The sequence below is a fragment of the Brachyhypopomus gauderio genome, chromosome 8, assembly GCF_052324685.1.
Source record: "Brachyhypopomus gauderio isolate BG-103 chromosome 8, BGAUD_0.2, whole genome shotgun sequence".
NCBI classification, from domain to species: domain Eukaryota; kingdom Metazoa; phylum Chordata; class Actinopteri; order Gymnotiformes; family Hypopomidae; genus Brachyhypopomus; species Brachyhypopomus gauderio.
Window position 1 is genome coordinate 27,173,344 of NC_135218.1, and position 20,288 is coordinate 27,193,631.

At 46.5% G+C, this 20,288-nt stretch overlaps 1 protein-coding gene across 8 annotated transcripts in view; it reads left to right on the forward strand.

Moving 5' to 3' along the window:
• Nucleotides 1-20,288, forward strand: part of tns1a (tensin 1a) — a 93,898-nt gene that overhangs the window by 20,275 nt on the left and 53,335 nt on the right. For 6 of the 8 annotated variants that reach the window (XM_077015985.1, XM_077015987.1, XM_077015986.1 and 3 more), the window contains exons 2-3: nucleotides 4,906-5,020; nucleotides 9,042-9,079. In XM_077015985.1, coding sequence (XP_076872100.1) covers nucleotides 4,906-5,020; nucleotides 9,042-9,079 — 153 coding nt within the window. Of the gene's footprint in view, nucleotides 1-1,473; nucleotides 1,555-4,905; nucleotides 5,021-9,041; nucleotides 9,080-17,080; nucleotides 17,401-20,288 lie in introns of those variants that run through there. The other 2 variants (XM_077015984.1, XM_077015989.1) reach the window with 2 other exon arrangements.

The window sequence follows — 20,288 nt, forward strand, 5'->3', positions numbered from 1 at the left end:
TGACGCTGTCGCACTGAACACAGATTATTACAGAAAGGGCAGGCCAAGTTCTTGCTGGAGTTCTGATTGGCTTGGAAATTGGGAACAGGAATTGGAGCAGGAAGTGTTGCCCTTGTGTTACGTTGCTACTCCCATAGCACAGAAACCGCCAGCATTCACACTGAGCAGGGGGTGTGGCCGAGAAGAGGGTGCGGCTAGCCAGGGTACACCTACTTTTCTTCCATTCTTATCGCTGGATGAGTGGGATCTTGAAACCGAGTTTGTAAAGGTAAGGCACAGATCTTGAAATCTACCCACAGGGACATGTGTTGCCATGGAAATGTGAATTCTCAGTAGGCTGTTGAACAACCAGTTATGGTAAAAAAAAAAAAAAACATAAAAAAGGAAACATTGACCCTGTTAGGCCTGCAGCAGGAGGACAGTACTGAGGCAAACACCATGTACTGAATGATAACACACAATACTGAATGATAACGCACAGTACTGAATGATAACACCATGTACTGAATGATAACACCATGTACTGAATGATAACACTCAGTACTGAATAATAACACCATGTACTGAATGATAACGCACAATACTGAATGATAACACACAGTACTGAATGATAACACCATGTACTGAATGATAACGCACAGTACTGAATGATAACACTCAGTACTGAATAATAACACCATGTACTGAATGACAATGCACAGTACTGAATGATAACACTCAGTACTGAATGATAACACCATGTACTGAATGATAACGCACAGTACTGAATGATAACACTATGTACTGAATGATAACACTATGTATTGAATGATAACGCACAGTACTGAATGATAACACTCAGTACTGAATAATAACACCATGTACTGAATGATAATGCACAGTACTGAATTATAACACACAGTACTGAATGATAACAGTACTATTGATCAGTCCGTACCAGGTGTTTAGTATGCCAGTAATGAAACAGTAATTAACCACAATAGTCTGTATGTCTAAGCCTCTGTCTCTCTGTCTCTCTCTCTTTCTCTCTCTCTCTCTTTCACACACACACACACACACACACACACACACACACACACACACACACACACACACACACACACACACACACACAGTATCTGAAAGCAGACAGAGAACAGATGTTGAGATCAGTGCCTCTGTTAATCCTCTGGCTGTTGTCATCGTGGGAGGCGAACAGGGTCCAGCCAGCACTCTAAACTGTTGACAAACAGCTAGACGCTCCCTCAAAACCACGTCCTGTGGCGGAGGAGAGAAAAGGCAGGTGAGGGTGCTTTGGGGGTCACAGCAGATGGTCTCTCCATCTGAGGCTCCTGAATGGGTATCTCAGTGCTGAGGAAGCAGCTGGTGGTGCGTTCTCCTGCTGGGCCGGCGCTCAGGGCTGGTGTTCCCCGGGGCTTCGCTGATGGGGATCTGCTCCAACACCTACGGGAGCTGGGCAGACTACAGCGGATCCTCTGGAGAACAGAGATGACACTTCAGACGTCTTCTGAGTCTACAGAGAGTGTGGGACGCCGGGCAGAACAACGTGTTCAAGTAGGAAGTGATGAGAGGATAATTTGATTTGACTTGTTTCTGGGTTCATTTTAGGAACCTGGTGAAAGGAAGGATTTATTTCCATTGAAGAATGGTGTACAAACACATAGTGACATGAATTTATCTGACTGCATCCAGTCTGGGAGGTGTGTGTGGGTGGTGCAGGGAGAGTAAATGGGTCTAAGTGTTGGTATGTGTATAAATGTGTGTGTGTGTGTGTGTGTGTGTGTGTGTGTGTGTGTGTGTGTGTGTGTGTGTGTGTGTGTGTTTGTGTGTGTGTTTGTGTGTTTGTGTGTGTGTGAGGGTGTGAGGGCATGCGGCTGCTAAATGGCTACTCAGCCGGTGAGCTCTTAGACGTGGAGCAGCTCACACCTCATCCTGTCACATCAGGCCTCCTCTCTCTCTCTCTCTCTCTCTCTCTCTCTCTCTCTCTTTCTCTCTCTCTCTTTCTCTCTCTCTCTGTCTCTCTGTCCATCTCTCTGTCTCTCTTTCTCTCTCTCTCTCTCTCTTCTCTCCCTCTCTCTCTCTGTCCATCTCTCTTTCTCTCTCTCTCTGTCGTCTCTCTCCTCCTCTCTGTTTCTCTCTCTCTCTCTTTCTCGACCCCTCTCTCTCTCTTTCTGCCTCTCTTTCTCTCACTCTCCCTCTCTCTGTCTCTGTCTCTCTGTTCCTCTCTCTCTTTCTGTCTGTCTCTCTCTTTCCCTCACATTCCCTCTCTCTCTGTTTCTCTCTCTCTCTTTCTCTCTTTCCCCCCTCTCTGTCTCTCTCTTTCCCTCACTTTCCCTCTCTCTCTGTCCCTCTCCCTGTCTCTCTCTCTCTCTCTCTCTCTCTCTGTCTCTATCCCCTCCTCTACACCTCTTTCCCACAAAGGAAGGTATGTGAGAATGATGGTCTATGTAGACACAAGCATTTGCGGCTGTGTATTCCTGCATATCTTGGTGGTAATTTGGAGTAACTGCTCTAAATCTAAGCGGGTCTGTGCTTGTGTGCTCTGATGTGGTCTGACTGACTCTGGCGCACCAGATCTGGGTCGCTACTCGAACACACTCAGCATAAACAGCTGTAATGCTTGAAAGCAGCCGTTTCCTTGGCAACCACGTCGGCTGACAACCCAGGCAGTCAGAGTACAAATGGAACAGATGTTAATAGAGAGTGCTCAGGTCATGTGACTGCTAGCAAGCTCAGCACATCATGCATAACACACCCACATACATTTACACACTCACATACATTTACACACCCACATGCATTTACACACTCACATACATTTACACACCCACATACATTTACACACCCACATACATTTACACACCCACATGCATTTACACACTCACATACATTTACACACTCACATGCATTTGCACACCCACATACATTTACACACCCACATGCATTTACACACCTACATACATTTACACACTCACATACATTTACACTCTCACATGCATTTACACACCTACATACATTTACACACCTACATACATTTACACACCCACATGCATTTACACACCCACATACATTTACACACCCACATACATTTACACACATATATACATGCACATACATATATACATGTACTGTACACAAACCTACATGTAAGTATTAAATGCTGATTTAGATTATGAATGACCCTTAGAGATGCAGCGTTTCAGTTTTCAGTTTCATTTAGTCAACGTACGTGCTATGAAAGAGGACTAAAGCAAGTTTAACGAAAACATCGTTCATGAATTGGCACAAAAAGTCCCGTGTCTGTCACGGACACGCACATTCTGTGGGGACCACTGGACCTTTGTGAAGGAACATTGCTAGAAACACACACACACACCTTGAAGCCCTAAAGTAGTCCAGTGGGTTATCTTTAGCACTAGTGCTGTGGTGTGTGTGTAGGACAGAACAGGGATGCTGTATAGGACATTACAGGCCCAACGAGGATGGGACCGTCCATCTTGTTTATTAGTCTGCTTTGCAAAGTGCACGTGGACGTCGGTTAGGCGCACGTGGACGTCTGTTGGGCGCACGTGGACGTCGGTTAGGCGCACGTGGACGTCTGTTGGGCGCACGTGGACGTCTGTTGGGCGCACGTGGACGTCTGTTGGGCGCACGTGGACGTCTGTTGGGCGCACGTGGACGTCTGTTGTGGGCTTGCTGAAGCAGAACCCGTCACGCAGGCCTGCAGAGCGTGAGTGAGCAGGTAGAGGAGGCCAGTGTGATGCAGGTGATTTACACCCCTTCTCTCTCCATCTCCGCACTGCCAAGGTCACCTGCCTCCTTCCCACAATCCTCGGCGTAACCCACCCAGGAGGGTGTGACCGAAGCCATTAAGATTTAGAGAGATAGGGAGAAGGAAAACGCTGAGAAATACACTTCTCAAAACTACGGCAAAATGGCTCTGCAGAGCAGGGACTGTGTGTGTGTGTGTGTGTGTGTGTGTGTGTGTGTGTGTGTGTGTGTGTGTGTGTGTGTGTGTAGTGTGTGTGTGTGTGTGTGTGTGTGTGTGTGTGTGTGTGTGTGTGTGTGTGTGTGTGTGTGTAGTGTGTAGTGTTTGAAAGGTGGGAATGTTAACGCAAACCCATACATATGTTAACACTCTGAGCCATACATATCCTGCTAATGTAGGTTTATTCTGAATTTCTGGCCTTTAGATGATTCAAGTATTTTTTCTTATGTTAAACAAGCTGCTTTCAGCTGCTTTTCATAATGTTCGGCACATGTACCATATTCACTTTTTGTTTAGATGTATGTGATGCACTATTGGTGCCAGGGCAGAGATCTTACACAGAGACTCTGAGCTGATAGGCCGTCATTGACGGTTGCCTCGCCTTCTGTTGTGGCCACGCCCACCCTGCCTCTCATCAGCTCGTATTAGTCCCTTAAAGTCTTCAAAACGATATCTTCAAAGCGATAGCGTGCTCTGGTGTATACGTGCCTTGGCCTGTGGTGGCTAAAGCCTCACGTCCTCTTTCCTGTCTTACACCCATCACTGGTACACCATCTTTGTGATGATACTGGTGGAGCCAAATGTGATCGCCGCTCTCTGACCAATTAGCTTTTAGATGCTTTATAGCTTCATTTGCATGATCAGACAAAAAAAACCTGATGTAATCTTTCTGAATTTAGGATGGTTTCTAATCAGAGGAGCAGACAACAGCTAATTAATCTGCACTTCAAAACCTGAGCGTTGCATAATGACCAGTGTCCACTAAACGTTGAGTGCAGAGGGAATCCTCGAGGGCAACGAGCTCCTTACGACAGGAGCAACGGGAACAACAGCGTGATGATTGCAACTCTCCTGTGTTCTGACCTTTGTTCTGACCTTTCTGACCTCTGACCTGTGTCTTCTTCTGCTTTTTGCAGCCCGAGGACTTTGAAGGCGTCCACTCCCACAGCTTCAAGGTCAAGACCTTCAAGAAAGCCAAGAGTTGTGGAGTGTGCAAGCAGGCGGTCACCAAAGAGGGCCTGGTGTGTAGAGGTGTGTATCGGCGTAGGGCCACTCCGTCTTTACTAGAAAGAGTGAATCGTGGCCACATTTATTGGGTGCTGCTTTGCAAATGAATAGCCAGAAATGATGAAGCTCCATCTCATCATCTCCTACATCTTATCAACAGACTTTTTTTGCTAAAATCTCAAGAAATTATAAGGAACCAGCTGAGTGCTGTTTGTTAAATAGTTTTGTACATTATTGCTGGGAAGAAGCAGTTCTACAATTATGTAGTTAAAATTATAGAATGGATCCGTACATAACTGCAGTATTAGGGATTCACTGTTACTACTATCAACCCTGATTCAGTCCCACCAGTACTGTGTGTTATTGGTTGAAAAGATGCAATGCTGTAATTATATATATAGTTATATATATATATATATATATATATATATATATATATATATATATATATATATATATATATATATATATATATATATAGTTGCTGGAAACATACATCTCATGGTATAGTTTTTCAGCACCCGTGTTAGTGGACAGCTCCACAGTCTGTCAGGTTCAAATACTGTAAGGTACAAATGATTTGACATAATGATGTGGTGGTGGTGATGGTGTCTTTATCAGTCGTTACAGTCTTTATCTGTCCTCGTAAATACAGACAAACAGATTAGACACATAATACTTTACGCACACACGAACCTGCACATGTTCTCAATAATATGTACAAATGGGCCTTGAGAGTTTGGCAGCTCCGGTGATTTTAAAACGAGCCCGTCTGCATTAGCCCAGATAAGAGCTGGTAGCAGAAAAACAAGCCACCCTGAATGCCAAAGCCATCAAGAGCAAACTGGAGCAGGTGTGGAGCACCAGGATGGTGGCTGTGATTCAGTCTGTTCAGACAATGATCCTGCAGCATTACACCTTCATTCTTCTATAGAACTAACCCTATACCCTATACCCTATACTCTATGCCCTAATCCCTATACCCTATACCCTATACTCTATGCCCTAATCCCTATACCCTACACCCTATAACCTAAACCAGGGGTGCCCACAATTTTTCAGCTTGCGAGCTACTTATAAGATGACCAATTTGTCGTATTTTTCCCGACATCATCATTCCACATGGTTTACACACCGTCTTCTTTTTCTCAAAGTCAAAGGAAGAATTTCATGAGTGGCCACAGTTCACAGGCTGGTTTGGTCTTCCCGGGTTCTGTGCGATGTGAAGATGTTAGTTCTGATTGGACGGTTACCCGGTTTGTCCCGCCTCTCCATGTACGCTAAAATAGTTACGGTCGGATCTCTTCTTAACTTATCCTATACCTTTCACTAAACTAAATCAGGTCTGATTGAATGTCGTCGCTGGCCAGTATTTTCGTCTCGTTTTTATTCGTTAATGCAAATGACCATTAATTTCGTAATCGTTTTTATCCTTTCGTATAGTTTTTATTTAGTTAAATAAAACAATGACACTGCTTGTGAAATTAACACTGCTTCGCGATTGACTGGTAGATCGCGATCGACGTAATGGGCACCCCTGCCCTAAACCCTAAACCCTATACCAGGCGTACCCTGGTATAGGTATGCCTGGTATAGCCCTGAAAAATTCTATACTAAATTCTATACCCTATACTAAATTCTAATACTAAATTCTATACCCTAAACCATATACTCTATACCCCAAACCCTATACCCTAAACCCTATACTCTTAACCCTAAGCTTCACCCTAAACCATGTTCATAAATAATAAGTCTTACTCATATATCTTATATCCTAACCATATGCCCTAAACCCCATACCCCAAACCCTATACGCTAAACTATATTTCATAACTACACTAAAACCCAAACCCCAATCCAAACTTGAACACTGTGTGCTTTATTATTATTTCTCAACATGACAGTGGTGAGCAAACGCATCGTTCTTGTAGTGTCTGGGTAAGCCAGGTCAGGAAGGCCCTGAGTGCTTGACACTGTGTTCCAATCCTCCATGTTCAAGGTCACTTCGTAGGCAGGAGAAGAAGGTGTCTGGCACTCTGAGACACTACAGCTCTGAGAAATAGTTAGAATAGTCAACTACACCTACTGATATGTTAAAGTTTGTGACACTAGTCATATTTGTTGACTGTTGGGTGCACAATATTGTAACGAATGCAATGTTCATTTCTAAATACATATGAACGTTTAATGGACACATACAAATAGCCGATCCAAACATACTGGGTTTGGCCTGAGTGATCTAGAGTGACCTAGAGTGACCTGGAGTGATTATGCTGGTTCAACACCAGTCCTCCATGGGCTGCTGGCACTGGGAAGACTGGGGTGTAGTGAGTGTGATCGAGGACACTCCCCTCTGTGATCGGGGATACTCCCCTCTGTGATCGGGACACTCCCCTCTGTGATCGAGGACACTCCCCTCTGTGATCGGGGATACTCCCCTCTGTGATCGAGGACACTCCCCTCTGTGATCGGGGACACTCCCCTCTGTGATCGAGGACACTCCCCTCTGTGATCGGGGACACTCCCCTCTATGGTCGGGGACACTCCCCTCTGAGATCAAGGACACTCCCCTCTGTGATCAAGGACACTCCCCTCTGTGATCAAGGACACTCCCCTCTGTGATCAAGGACACTCCCCTCTGTGATCGAGGACACTCCCCTCTGTGATCGGGGACACTCCCCTTTGTGATCGAGGACACTCCCCTCTGTGATCAAGGACACTCCCCTCTGTGATCAAGGACACTCCCCTCTGTGGTCGGGGACACTCCCCTCTGTGATCGGGGACACTCCCCTCTGTGATCAAGGACACTCCCCTCTGTGGTCGGGGACACTCCCCTCTGTGATCGAGGACACTCCTCTCTGTGATCGGGGACACTCCCCTCTGTGATCGGGGACACTCCCCTCTGTGGTCGGGGACACTCCCCTCTGTGATCGAGGACACTCCCCTCTGTGATCGGGGACACTCCCCTCTGTGATCGGGACACTCCCCTCTGTGATCGGGACACTCCCCTCTGTGATCGGGACACTCCCCTCTGTGATCGGGACACTCCCCTCTGTGATGGGGCACACTCCCCTCTGTGATGGGGCACACTCCCCTCTGTGATCGGGGACACTCCCCTCTGTGATCGGGACACTCCCCTCTGTGATCGGGGACACTCTCCTCTCTCTGATGTCATTCAGTATTTATCACACTGTCCTGCAGGAACTAGATTGTGTCCAATATCTCTAAGCCCATTATGCCCTTCTAATGCCATTTAACACAATAACAAAATATTAATAAATATTATTACTATTAAAATATAACGATTTAAGTAGTTTAAATAGTTTAAGTGAATCTTTCATTATCTTTAAGGGCGAAAACATTCCCCAGCTGATAGATGGCTGTAATGAGTTTTTCTATCCTCCTGTGAAGCACTTTGGTTGCGTTTGAAGGGTGCTGAGTAAACACACCTGGCCTGCACACTCCACGTCTACAGGCAGCCTGTTCAGGTCGTCACACGCGGGACACCATGAGCAACAGACTCTTCCTCACGCCATGTGCAGCAGACTCTTCCTCAGGGTACTGAGCAGTGTAGTTGTTCTACAATCTGCATTGCTTTGACTGCGCTGTTCTATACACACAACCCTGGGCGGGAGGTTAATCGGGCACAGCTAACGTTATTTCAGACTGGTATTGTAAGTTATTGTGAGTATAAAATGTTCTTATCGCCTTATAATATATTTATAGATATTTAGGTATGTTATGCTGGAAATTCCCACTGCGACAGTGCAAAATTGATGTTTAATGCAGTAAACGTCCACTGGAGGGCAGCACTGTACAGTAAATGGCATTTCACAGCCCCTGAAGAGACGTGGGCGCAGTGAATTAGAACGGGACCTAATGTGGGCTGAATGGGTATGGTGCAGCCATCTGGACAGATCTGTGTTAGTTCTACTCTTAGCACTAATGTCAAATGCGCCTGCAGCGGCTTTTTGACGGCTGCTTTCTGAACGCTTATGTCTTGCAGATTTTTAACCCCTTTCTTATCTGTTTTTTTTGCTTCCAGTGTGCAAACTGTCCTGCCACAAGAAATGTGAAGTAAAGGTGAGTGACACCTGTTCTTTTATTGTGACGTTGATGTCGCCAGTACTGGGGTGCATTTTTTTTTCCACGTGTAAAACCTCCCTCCTTGAAGTTAATCACTGTTTGAATCCCACTGGGTGGCTGTCAGCCTGAGATCATGATGGGTGCTCTCACGGCGTGTCTCACAGGAAGAAAGAGCACAGCTACTGAGTCATGGAGTCTTTGGATTGATCGAGAGGTTCAGCGCTCAGTCACACGAGGTTCACTTTAAGGTGCAGAGCTGGCGAGAAACACAGACGTCAGCGTGAACGTGCCTCCATGTTTCCGTGGAAATTCACAGAGATTGTAAACGAGCGCTCTGTGTCTCGGAGGCCGTTTGTGTTGGCCTCTACACATCGTCCCGTATTGATTAGATCTAATAATAAACCCCAGACTCTTTTACCCTACTTCAGGGTTCTGGAGGGACGGGGGCGTGTTCTGAAGGAAAGGGGGCGTGTTCTTGAGGGACGGGGCGTGTTCTGGAGAGACAGGGGTGTGTTCTATTGGGACGGGGGTGTGTTCTGAGGGACAGGGGCATGTTCTGGAGGAACGGGGGCGTGTTCTGGAGGGACGGGGGCGTGTTTTGAGGGACGGGGGCGTGTTCTGGAGGGACAGGGGCGTGTTTTGAGGGACGGGGGGGTGTTTTGAGGGACGGGGGCGTGTTCTGGAGGGACGGGGGCGTGTTCTGGAGGGATAGAACAGCAGTAGGGAGGACTGCTGAATGAGTGGGAGAAACGAGAGGAACAGGGAAAGAAGGTTGGAGGCTCTTCAGTGGTTCCCTTCCTCTCTCACTCTCTCCTCTCTCTCTCGTCTCGCTTCTCTTCTCTCCTCTCCTCTCCTCTCTCACTCTCTCCTCTCTCTCTCTCGTCTCGCTTCTCTCCTCTCCTCTCCTCTCCTCTCTCACTCTCTCCTCTCTCTCTCGTCTCGCTTCTCTTCTCTCCTCTCTTCTCCTCTCTCTCCTTCTCTCCTCTCTCTCTCTCGTCTCGCTTCTCTTCTCTCCTCTCCTCTCCTCTCTCTCCTTCTCTCCTCTCTCTCTCTTCTCTCTTTTTCCTGTTTTGTGTCAGCTAAATGTTCATAACATTTTTCACAAGACATTATTTGCAGTCTTGCAGTTCATCTTTGTGCGTATAGAAACAGTTTGTTCTATAGAAATGATGAATGCTGACTTTCTTGACCACCTCTTGGTTAGACTCAGCAGGGTTATTGGACGTATTGGTCAGTTATTGGCTCATTTTAATCTGGCAACAATTTGTTTGTATGAGGCAGTGTTTAAGGAATTGCCAATGTTCCCATTGTTCCCAGTAGTCCCAGAGGTGCTGTGTGTTTCCAGCTCCTGGATGTAAACATGTATGTACCTCAACAAGAGCTTTCAATATTCCATAAACATCCCGATGAACTGAACTGTGAAAATAAGCTCATGCAAAAAGTGTTGAGAGTTGGGCTGACATCTGAATCTCTTCATTAACGTGTAGTATGCCATCATGGCCTGTAGGGGGCATGCACAAAGAAAACCGATTCTTTCAGCGAGCCACAATCATGGCGGGTTCAGGAGAGCAGGAAGAACAGAACCCAGTCTCACCTGTTTTGTTGTCAACATTAACAGCAAAATAAAATAAAAAGTTAAATCATAAAGCATGCACTTATTTTTATGGAATTTGATACTTTTTCATCATGAGGCCACAAAAACATTGCGGGAGTTGGTGAGGGGGCTTCACCCTGAGTCTGGGACGCATCACGGTGGGTTGTTGCAGGGTGGCTGGTGTGTGCGGTGACTGTGTGAAGTTGAAAGCATGCAGTGTTTGTCCTGAGCTGACAAAAGCGCTCTGCAGTCTGGAGTGAACTGCGACATAGCGAAGGATTTGAGGAGCGCACTCTGCGACGTGCCAAAGCTCACCAGTGGCGCCCCGGACTGATGGATCATGGGATAGTGGAATCTCTGCTTTCCCACAAAGGTGACTCCCCGCCCAGGACATCGGAGCTTTCTGTTGTTCTGTTGTTATGGTACTCTGTTGTCATGGTTATGGTACTCACATGGACATGGCGTTTGGATGCCGATTTGTGTGCCGTTGTCTTGCTTTTAGATTTTTCTTCTATGTGAAATTTTATATGAAATTCTACGTGATGTTCTTTGTGCTGGTTTACGTGACTTTCAGTATGATCAAAGGTTTTGAAATAGTCCTGAAGACTTCAGCCATTATTTGGTTTGGGGTTTTAAGAGGATTACTTTGTAGACTGATTCATTTTATGAGCTCACTAAGGAATCTTAGTGCAGATTATGGATTATGGAGCAGTAACAGAAGCACATGCAACCAAATGACTGAAGTGTTTTCACATTTTCCTTGTGAAATAGTATTTCCATTCTGTTTATCTCATGACTACTTCCATAAATTAACACACATTTCATTCTGTGAACAAATCATTGAAACTTTACCAAAACATTACCAAACAGTATAAACATTATTAATTACCAAACAATATAAACATTATGCTTTTCTAGGTTAATTTTCTCTTTTTCTGGCTGGTTTTGATCACTCTTTCATAAATGAAGTTCACTTTGTGTGTGGAGTGGATCAGCTCCCACAGTGAAGCAGTACTGACCCGTGGTGCCAGTTGTGTCCAAACTCTGTGGTGCTGATATGTTTCCCACAGTGCAGCAGTTCTGGCGTTTTGAGATCCTGTGCGACGTGTTCCCCTCAAAGCTCGAGATGTGTTTTTATGTTGCACGGTGTATTTGTTCATTTCATGGTAAGCATAGAATAGACCCTGCCTGGTGGTTTCTGGCTAGCCAAGAATATCCGGCGTTCTGTGTTTAACAACCAGTGCAACCTTAAGAAAACTGGCTGGTCTGAGTGAAAACAGACAGCTGATTAATGTTCATCCAAATGGCAGTTGATCTCAGGACAGTTGCAACACTCTTGATGATGAGTGATGTGTGTGTGTGTGTGTCCCTGTTGATCTGTATTGTTGGAGTCCAGACACTGAGGCAGGTATGTTTCACACACACCTGGTTGGGTCATCGACAGCAGCTGACGTAATGTCAGAAAATGCAGTGCTATATGACAGGTGGTGGCAGGATCGGGTTTGAGAGGCCAGGGTTTAGACTCTGGGGTGGTCTCAGTTTTAGTCTTGGACCTTTGTGTTTGGAGTATCTGATAGACAAAAATTAATCTGATAGACCTGAAATTAAAATAAACTTTTAACAAGAAATAGCAACAGTACAGTCAGAAGGTATATAACATCTGATTCTTAAGACTGGGCACTACGGACTTACTGTCATGTACAGCGTGACATGAAAATGGAAGTTTAGTAAAAATGTAAATGATAAACAGATTCTATTCAGGTTGTCAGGGGCTGGTGTGACAGGACACTTATTCATTAGGAAATGAGTTCTTCATATTCCTGATAGCTTAATGTTAGTGTGGTTCACTGTTGCTCTAAAGGTCTTATTGAAACAAGGACCTCTGATACAGTTTGTGTAGTGTGAGACTGAAAATATCGTATTTGCTCAAAAAAAAAAAAAACTTTAAACCCTCGACTGCCAAATCCTTGCTGCGTTCTGGATTTTTGTCAGTAATAAAAATCACAGGACCTCAAAATAGCGACAATACAGAGACCTGAAAAACAAGTTTTGAAAAGATTTTGAAGGTTTTCATATAAAGTTTCCTAAGGTTTCCAATTGTCCGGGAACATTTGACGGTGTTGAGCCAGGCGAAACAGCCATGTGTTGCCAGTTTGGGTCGGAGTGCCCTGTGCAGAATGACGGAGGAGGAGACACGGCCATCGCTGACAAACACTCCAACGTATCTGCATGAACCGTGACGCACGGCCGTCTGACACGAGAAACACACACCACAGCTCCTGCTGTCCACATCCAACTCACCTACACGCTCATCTTCAACACACAGGTGTACTAACACACGCTTATTTTACTATGTAAGCTAGAAACTGTGCACTCTTAATCTGTACTGTTGTTAGAATCAGCAAAAAGGTTTTGAAAATAAAAACTTATGATTCCATCAGTTCATAATAGCTACAGGTTATGGAAGCTATTAAATAATAATAGAATTATATTTTATATTAAAGAACTATAGAACTGATTACTGTATCCTGGGTTTTGTGAATGTATGCATGTGTTTCTGTGTGTCTGTGTGTGTATGCACGTGTGTGTCTATGCATGTGTGTATGCATGTGTGTGTATGCGTGTGTGTGTGTTTGTGTATTCATGTGTCTATGTGCGCACATGTGTGTGTGTGTGTGTGTGTGTGTATGCATGTGTGTGTCTGTGCGTGCGTGTGTGTATGTATGTGTGTGTATGCCCGTGTGTGTGTGTGTGCGTGTGTGTGTGTGCATGCATTCTGTGCTGTGATTGCTCGTTATGTAGATGTAGTTTTGAATGTCAGGAAGGAAGTGTGTATAAAGTGTGTGTGATGGTGTTTCGGCATTCTGGATTAGATTCTTGGTTTTTCTCAGGGAGACACCTAGCAACAGTTGCCAGGCAGCTGGGCACTGTCAGTCAGCCCCACCACCACCACACCCCTGCTCGCCAACTGCCATATGTACATAGAACACATATGTACATGTAACACATAGAAGCTGTCCCCTTACCTATCTTTCTCATCTCCCCTCTCTCTCCCTTTCTCTCTCTCCCTTTCTCTCTCTCTCTGTCTCTCTCTCAGTCTTTCTTGTCTCTCTCCCACAGACTGTGTTCCCTGCACTATTATAGGAGGTCTGTGTCCACTGTGCCATCTTACTGGATGTACGTCTGCGCTGCTCTAAGTTCTGACCATGGTATTTAGTGCTGGGTTTGGCTCACAGAGCCACATGTGAACATCAGTGGCGTCCAGAACAAGATCACGGAGACTCTGCCTCTCCACAAATATCCCACTTTCATCTCAGGACTTTTCAAAGATATACTTGTGCATTATATCAGTGGGAAATGGGGGGTTTCTCAGGAAACTATAATCAGTACTAAGTAGTTACAGTTTACTCTCTTGTAAATGAGTCTGTAAGCCTCAAGAGATTATCCTGTCTAAATAAAGGAATAATAATAATAATAATACTCAGCTGAATTGTGTTATGTATGTGAATATAGTGTGTAAACATCTCTTCCTCTCTTTCAAGTATAGAATTAGGTCTGTGAGATCATGTTGAATATGTGTTCATTGTCCCCAATGATCTCTGAAATAATAATGACAAAGATGGTGAATATCAGAGGGACAAATTTAATCTTTATTTTCAAGTTCGTTTGAGAATCAAGTGATCCCTTCGATCTTCTGGTGGGATGAAGGACCCGGTGGGTCGTGGGTCGTGGGTCGTGGCTTCAGATCTTTAATACCTACACAGTTCCTTCTGCTTACATCATCTTGGTTACGTAGGAAACAATGTGGCAGCATAATTCAGCAGGGGTGGATTGAGCCCTGTCCATCAGAACCATCAGAACCATCAGAACATAATGAAAAATACAAAAACACTCCTGTGGAGGTTCTGTCCTGTGGTGGGTGTGTCCTGTGGAGGATCTGTCCTGTGGTTGGTGTGTCCTAAGGTGGGTGTGTCCTGTGGTGGGGGTGTCCTGTGGAGGTTCTGTCCTGTGGTGGGTGTGTCCTGTGGAGGTTCTGTCTTGTGGTGGGTGTGTCCTGTGGTTGGTGTGTCCTGTGGTGGGTGTGTCCTGTGGTGGGTGTGTCCTGTGGAGGTTCTGTCCTGTGGTGGGTGTGTCCTGTGGAGGATCTGTCCTGTGGTTGGTGTGTCCTAAGGTGGGTGTGTCCTGTGGTGGGGGTGTCCTGTGGAGGTTCTGTCCTGTGGTTGGTGTGTCCTGTGGTGGGTGTGTCCTGTGGAGGTTCTGTCTTGTGGTGGGTGTGCCCTGTGGTTGGTGTGTCCTGTGGTGGGTGTGTCCTGTGGTGGGTGTGTCCTGTGGAGGTTCTGTCCTGTGGTGGGTGTGTCCTGTGGAGGATCTGTCCTGTGGTTGGTGTGTCCTAAGGTGGGTGTGTCCTGTGGTGGGGGTGTCCTGTGGAGGATCTGTCCTGTGGTTGGTGTGTCCTGTGGTGGGTGTGTCCTGTGGAGGTTCTGTCTTGTGGTGGGTGTGTCCTGTGGTTGGTGTGTCCTGTGGTGGGGGTGTCCTGTGGAGGTTCTGTCCTGTGGTGGGTGTGTCCTGTGGTGGGTGTGTCCTGTGGAGGTTCTGTCTTGTGATGGGTGTGTCCTGTGGTTGGTGTGTCCTGTGGTGGGTGTGTCCTGTGGAGGTTCTGTCCTGTGGTTGGTGTGTCCTGTGGAGGTTCTGTCTTGTGGTGGGTGTGTCCTGTGGTGGGTGTGTCCTGTGGAGGTTCTGTCCTGTGGTTGGTGTGTCCTGTGGAGGTTCTGTCCTGTGGTGGGTGTGTCTTTTTACTCACACATTGTATTCAGTTCACTTGTCCAGCTAGTTTTGGGTAAATAAACACTGTACAACATGTTAATTGATGCTGGTTTACACGTTTCAGCAGAGAGAGCAGAGGGGACACGGACATGAGGATGCATGACAACATGCATGATGCTGTCATGAACTTGACAAGTTTGAGAAAGAAAAGCACAGCCTGTTTCATTCATCCCTGTGAACAGAGAGACTTCATGCCTGCAGGCGGTGGGCATTTTCACACTTTTGTACATGGGCTGTTACACTCAGTAAACTCAATATTGTATATTGATTATATTTTGCAAGTTATCTGTAAGGGAGTCTGCAGGGGTTTGATGAGGTTTTCAGTTTGTCTCAGAGAGAACAGACTGTACTGATGCATGAAAAACAAGATATGAAAGACATGACGAGAGATACAGTTATACAGTTTCTGGTGTTTTGAAACACTATTTTGTCTTTGTTATTTCCAAGTTAAAAGGTGGGGTAGTGTAGTGGTGGTTTATGGGTATGATGAAGGGTTTATGTCTGGAAGATTGGAAGTGGGACCTTCTGTGGGGCAGACGTCATATGGACGAAAAGACCACAGAAATTACGATAGTGATCAGACCTAACCCTGCTGATCAGACCTAACCCCACTCATCAGACCTAACCCTACTGATCAGACCTAACCCCACTGATCAGACCTAACCCCACTGATCAGACCTAACCCCACTGATCAGACCTAATCCTACTGATCAGACCTAACCCCACTGATCAGAGGAATCATGACGTATGGGTCAAGCCTGCCTTTCCTGCAGAGACCGACTATGTCATCCAGGCACACACACCACCACTTCAAAGAGTCGTCATGTCACCATAGCAACCGCCATGTGACAAGCCAGTTTTGCGGAGACAGAGAGACAGCACTGAGTGGTTCAGCAACAGGTCACCTAGTTCACATTTATTATAAACACATAGTTAGGGGGGACTCTGATAGGGGGATTGTATTTTATTTAGCCAGGTCAGTAAATGTATTATCAGATACTTAGATTGCTATGGAAAGATTAAGATATTCAAGGATCTTTGTGGTTTTTCCTCTTTTGATGATGCTTTGACGTGTTCTACATACCCAGATGTCTCCTCTGAAGTTCACCTGCTGTGGGTCAACTTCTAATAGGACTGTGAACATGCTGAAACTCCTATAACAGAGTCTCAGCTCTTATACCAGAGTCTCAGCTCTTATACCAGAGTCTCAGCTCTTATATCAGAGTCTCAGCTCCTATACCAGAGTCTCAGCCCAGGAGACGTGGAGAGTCTATGTTCTCCCACACTGCCTCTCCTGCAGTGAAAATGCAACGTTCTTCCGTTAAATGCCGTACAGAGTTCAAACTCCCTGTCAGCCCCTGCAGTCCCAGGCTTTAAGAGTAGAGGGGCGTGTCACACTGAAGCCCGTCCCCCTCTGCAGTTTTGAACGCCCCCTTTAGTCTTGGCTGGTTTACCACACCACACACACATGTTCAGGAATATGTTTAGAGTGAGGGCGGAGAGGGTTTGAATCAGGGAGGTTCCATCCAGACATCTTTAAAGTGCACAAGCTGTGGTTTTCTGCTAAGCTGCTACTATCTGGGATGTCGGGGACGTGAACTGCCACTTCTGGAGACGTCTGGCCACATACAGCGTTCCTCTCTTCATGGCCACGAGGAGCAGAAAGCGGTGTGGTCCCACAAGATGAAACCTTCAGACAAGCTGAACAACATTCACACAAGCTGCAGTTCTTGTGTGCTCGTGTTGGGAATTCTATTTTGAGGCTCCCAAGAGGATTTTCCCCAAAGGCCTGCAAAGATTCCTGGTCTTCTGGAGTTCAGCATCTAAGGCTGGTCCAGAGGTGGCGTCTGAGACGTGAAGAACACAGAGGCTCTGAGCCGTAACCTGACTTCCGCAACAGGTGAGGTGATGTACTCCCAAATCAGAGAGGAAGAATACACCTCAGGTTCCTAACGGCGTTCCTTTAAGTCTTTGGAGTTTTCAGCAGTGAATGCCTTGATCAGGACACTGGGATCCGTCTTGTGACGTGCGTTGGGGTTCTGGAGTGGGCGGGGTGGGGCGCGTCTGACTGTAGAACTCCGTAGTCGTGGGTGGAACTGGGGATGTGCAGTAGAGGCTAAATCACGCCGCAGGTGCACCGTTGTATGTCTGAGGCTCCTGCTCATATCAGTTGCTGCTTGTTTCCTGCTTGATTTCTCTGTCTGTCGTGTGGGGTTCAGTGATCGTCTGGGCCATTCAAGAGCAAAACACTGTTCCATGATCCCTTATTTACAGACTTATTTACAGGGTCCTGATGGGGGTCCTGACGGGGGTCCTGACCATCGGCGCAGATGTAAATTCTGAAGTGAGGGGGACCAAGCTGTACAATATATACGTTTATGCTTGTAGATGCTAGATTTCGGATGGGGTCAATATAAATCTGGAGGGGACATGTCCCCCCCGTCCCCAGTGCCATCTGCGCCCCTGGTCCTGACATGGCGGCCCATATTTCGGTTAATCATTATCACAGTATTGACCTCTGCAATATGATCTTGAAAATGAAAATGAGTCCATCTTCCTGTATGTGACAGATGTGAACAGGTGATTCAGCTAATCAAAGGGTCTCGTGTGAAGTTACAAACATGTAGCATTCTGGGTACTCATCATGCCGTATTCTTTGCCCATGCAGAAAGTATTATTCCTTATTATTAATTTTTATACTGAAAATAAAAAAATGGATACTCATAATTATATTGAAGAGTTTACAGTAGTACATGGCGTTCAGATGTTTTAATAAGAATACATCTGTGTAATCATGTGTTTGTGCACGCAAACCCTCCCATAAATCCATAAAATCACTCAACCATTCTCCCACACTCAGTCACCGGGGATTTGGGTTCACGTTTGGGCCGTGAGACCTCACACGGGAGCGTTCCTGGCCTGCAGAAGCTTGGTTGTGACCTGTGATGTCCCGGCACTTTGAGCGGTGAAGTCTCCACTCAGCTCTTGATGATCTGAAGTTGTTCTCCACTGCTGTTTCTGCGGGCTGGTGCTGGTCGGTCTGGTCTCAGCTCTGCTGCACACCCCTCGTGGTGGGTGGCCGGGAAACCGTGTGAACCTCTCGCGCTGTTGATATACGCTTCCTGCTGTGCCACACCGACCGGGCTGTTTTTCTTCCCAGGGTGCCGAGCAGCTCCCGTACGGTGAGAAGGTCCTCGGGGCCTTTGGCGAGAGAGAGGGGGGGCAGTGGTCCTCCTTTGCCTTCGAGCGCTGGAATGAATCACGGGCTGTGTGGGACGTGGTTTCAGACGTGTCTCGCGGACGTAGGGGGACGTATTACCCATAAGTCTTCCTGGCAGCGTGAAGAACATCGTTTGTTCACCATTTCCTCCGCTTGACGTTGTTTCTCTTCCTGGGTTATTTCGGTGTGTAGGATGTATATACACTGTCAGCCCTGAGACGTGTGTACGCCTCAACCCATCACTTATAGAAAATCTCAAGGGTAACACGACAGTAAAATGGCACAGAGAGTTTCACGCAGGGTAAATATCTCAGGGCAAGATGATGCACTATGCTATAACATTTAATGATTTCCTTGCAATTCGTGCTCGTATGGTCTGTCCTTGCTTTAACGCAGATCTGTGGTGAGAGGTTGCTCTGTGCGCTGCTAATCAAGAGAGCCACTCTTTAAATTCAAAGTGGACTGCCAGTGTTTTCCTGTCTGCCCTGTTCCCCGCCCGCTCCAGCACTCGGACCAGAATAGAAAAGCGCCTTTTCCTCTGCGTTATGTGGGTTTAGGAACAACGCCAGTCACCAGCTTCCTGCACCCCCACCCCACGCCCCCTTCCTCCACCAAAATGAAAGTGTAGTGAGCGAGTTTGGCCATACAGGTGAATGAGCTGACTGGGTAGGGCATGAGAAGGGGCCAGGTGTGGGTGGAGGTCTCTGGTTGGTGCCAGGAGGCCCATAGCTGGAGAAACCCTGGAGAAACTCTGAATAAACTTCATTTAAGCAGTGGTCCAAACTGTTGCCATGGCTGCTCTTACAGTTGGTTTTGCTGTTGTTGCTGTTATTGTTGTTGTTTACATAATGGAGTCTGCCGCTTTAGGTTGGATAAACGCATAGCAAGGTCTCAGATGGCAGTGTCAGATATCAGCTCTCGAACATGCAGACCACAGGCCACGCGGGACACCGAGAGCTGAAGGCTGAGAGAGACAGCTGAGGCAGGGTTGGCCAGTGGCCTGCAGGGCCCTGCACTGGGTCCTGAGGGAGGCGGAGCTCCTGCCTGACACGCCCCTTACAGGACTCTGAGTTCTGCGGGACTCTCTCAGCAGAGCTCATCACTCACGTGCCATTCTGAGTGTCTGACCTGTGCTGCTTCTCAAGAACATAAAGTGGATTTAATATGCACGACTTAACAAGCCAGGGTTAAGGCTCTCTCCCTCTCTCTCATTCTCTCTCTCTCTCTCTTTTTTTCTCTCTCTTTCCAACTCTCTCTTTCTCCCTCCCACTCTCTCCCATTCTCTCTCTCACTCACTGTATCACTCTCTCACATTCTCCCTTTCTCTCTCTCTCTCTCTCCCCCTCCCTCTCTTACTCTCTGTCTATCTCTCGCTCTCTCTCCCTTTCTCTCCCTCCCTCTACTGTAAGGGTTTTAGCATTTAAACAGTGATGAGTGTGCACATGGTGCGTGTGAGCGTCAAGGGCGCGATAACAGATGGAGTTAATAACAACCACCACCCACCCCTGCACTCCAACCTATTCTAAAGCATCAAACTCTTTCTCCTTCCATACAAATGCCACCATCAG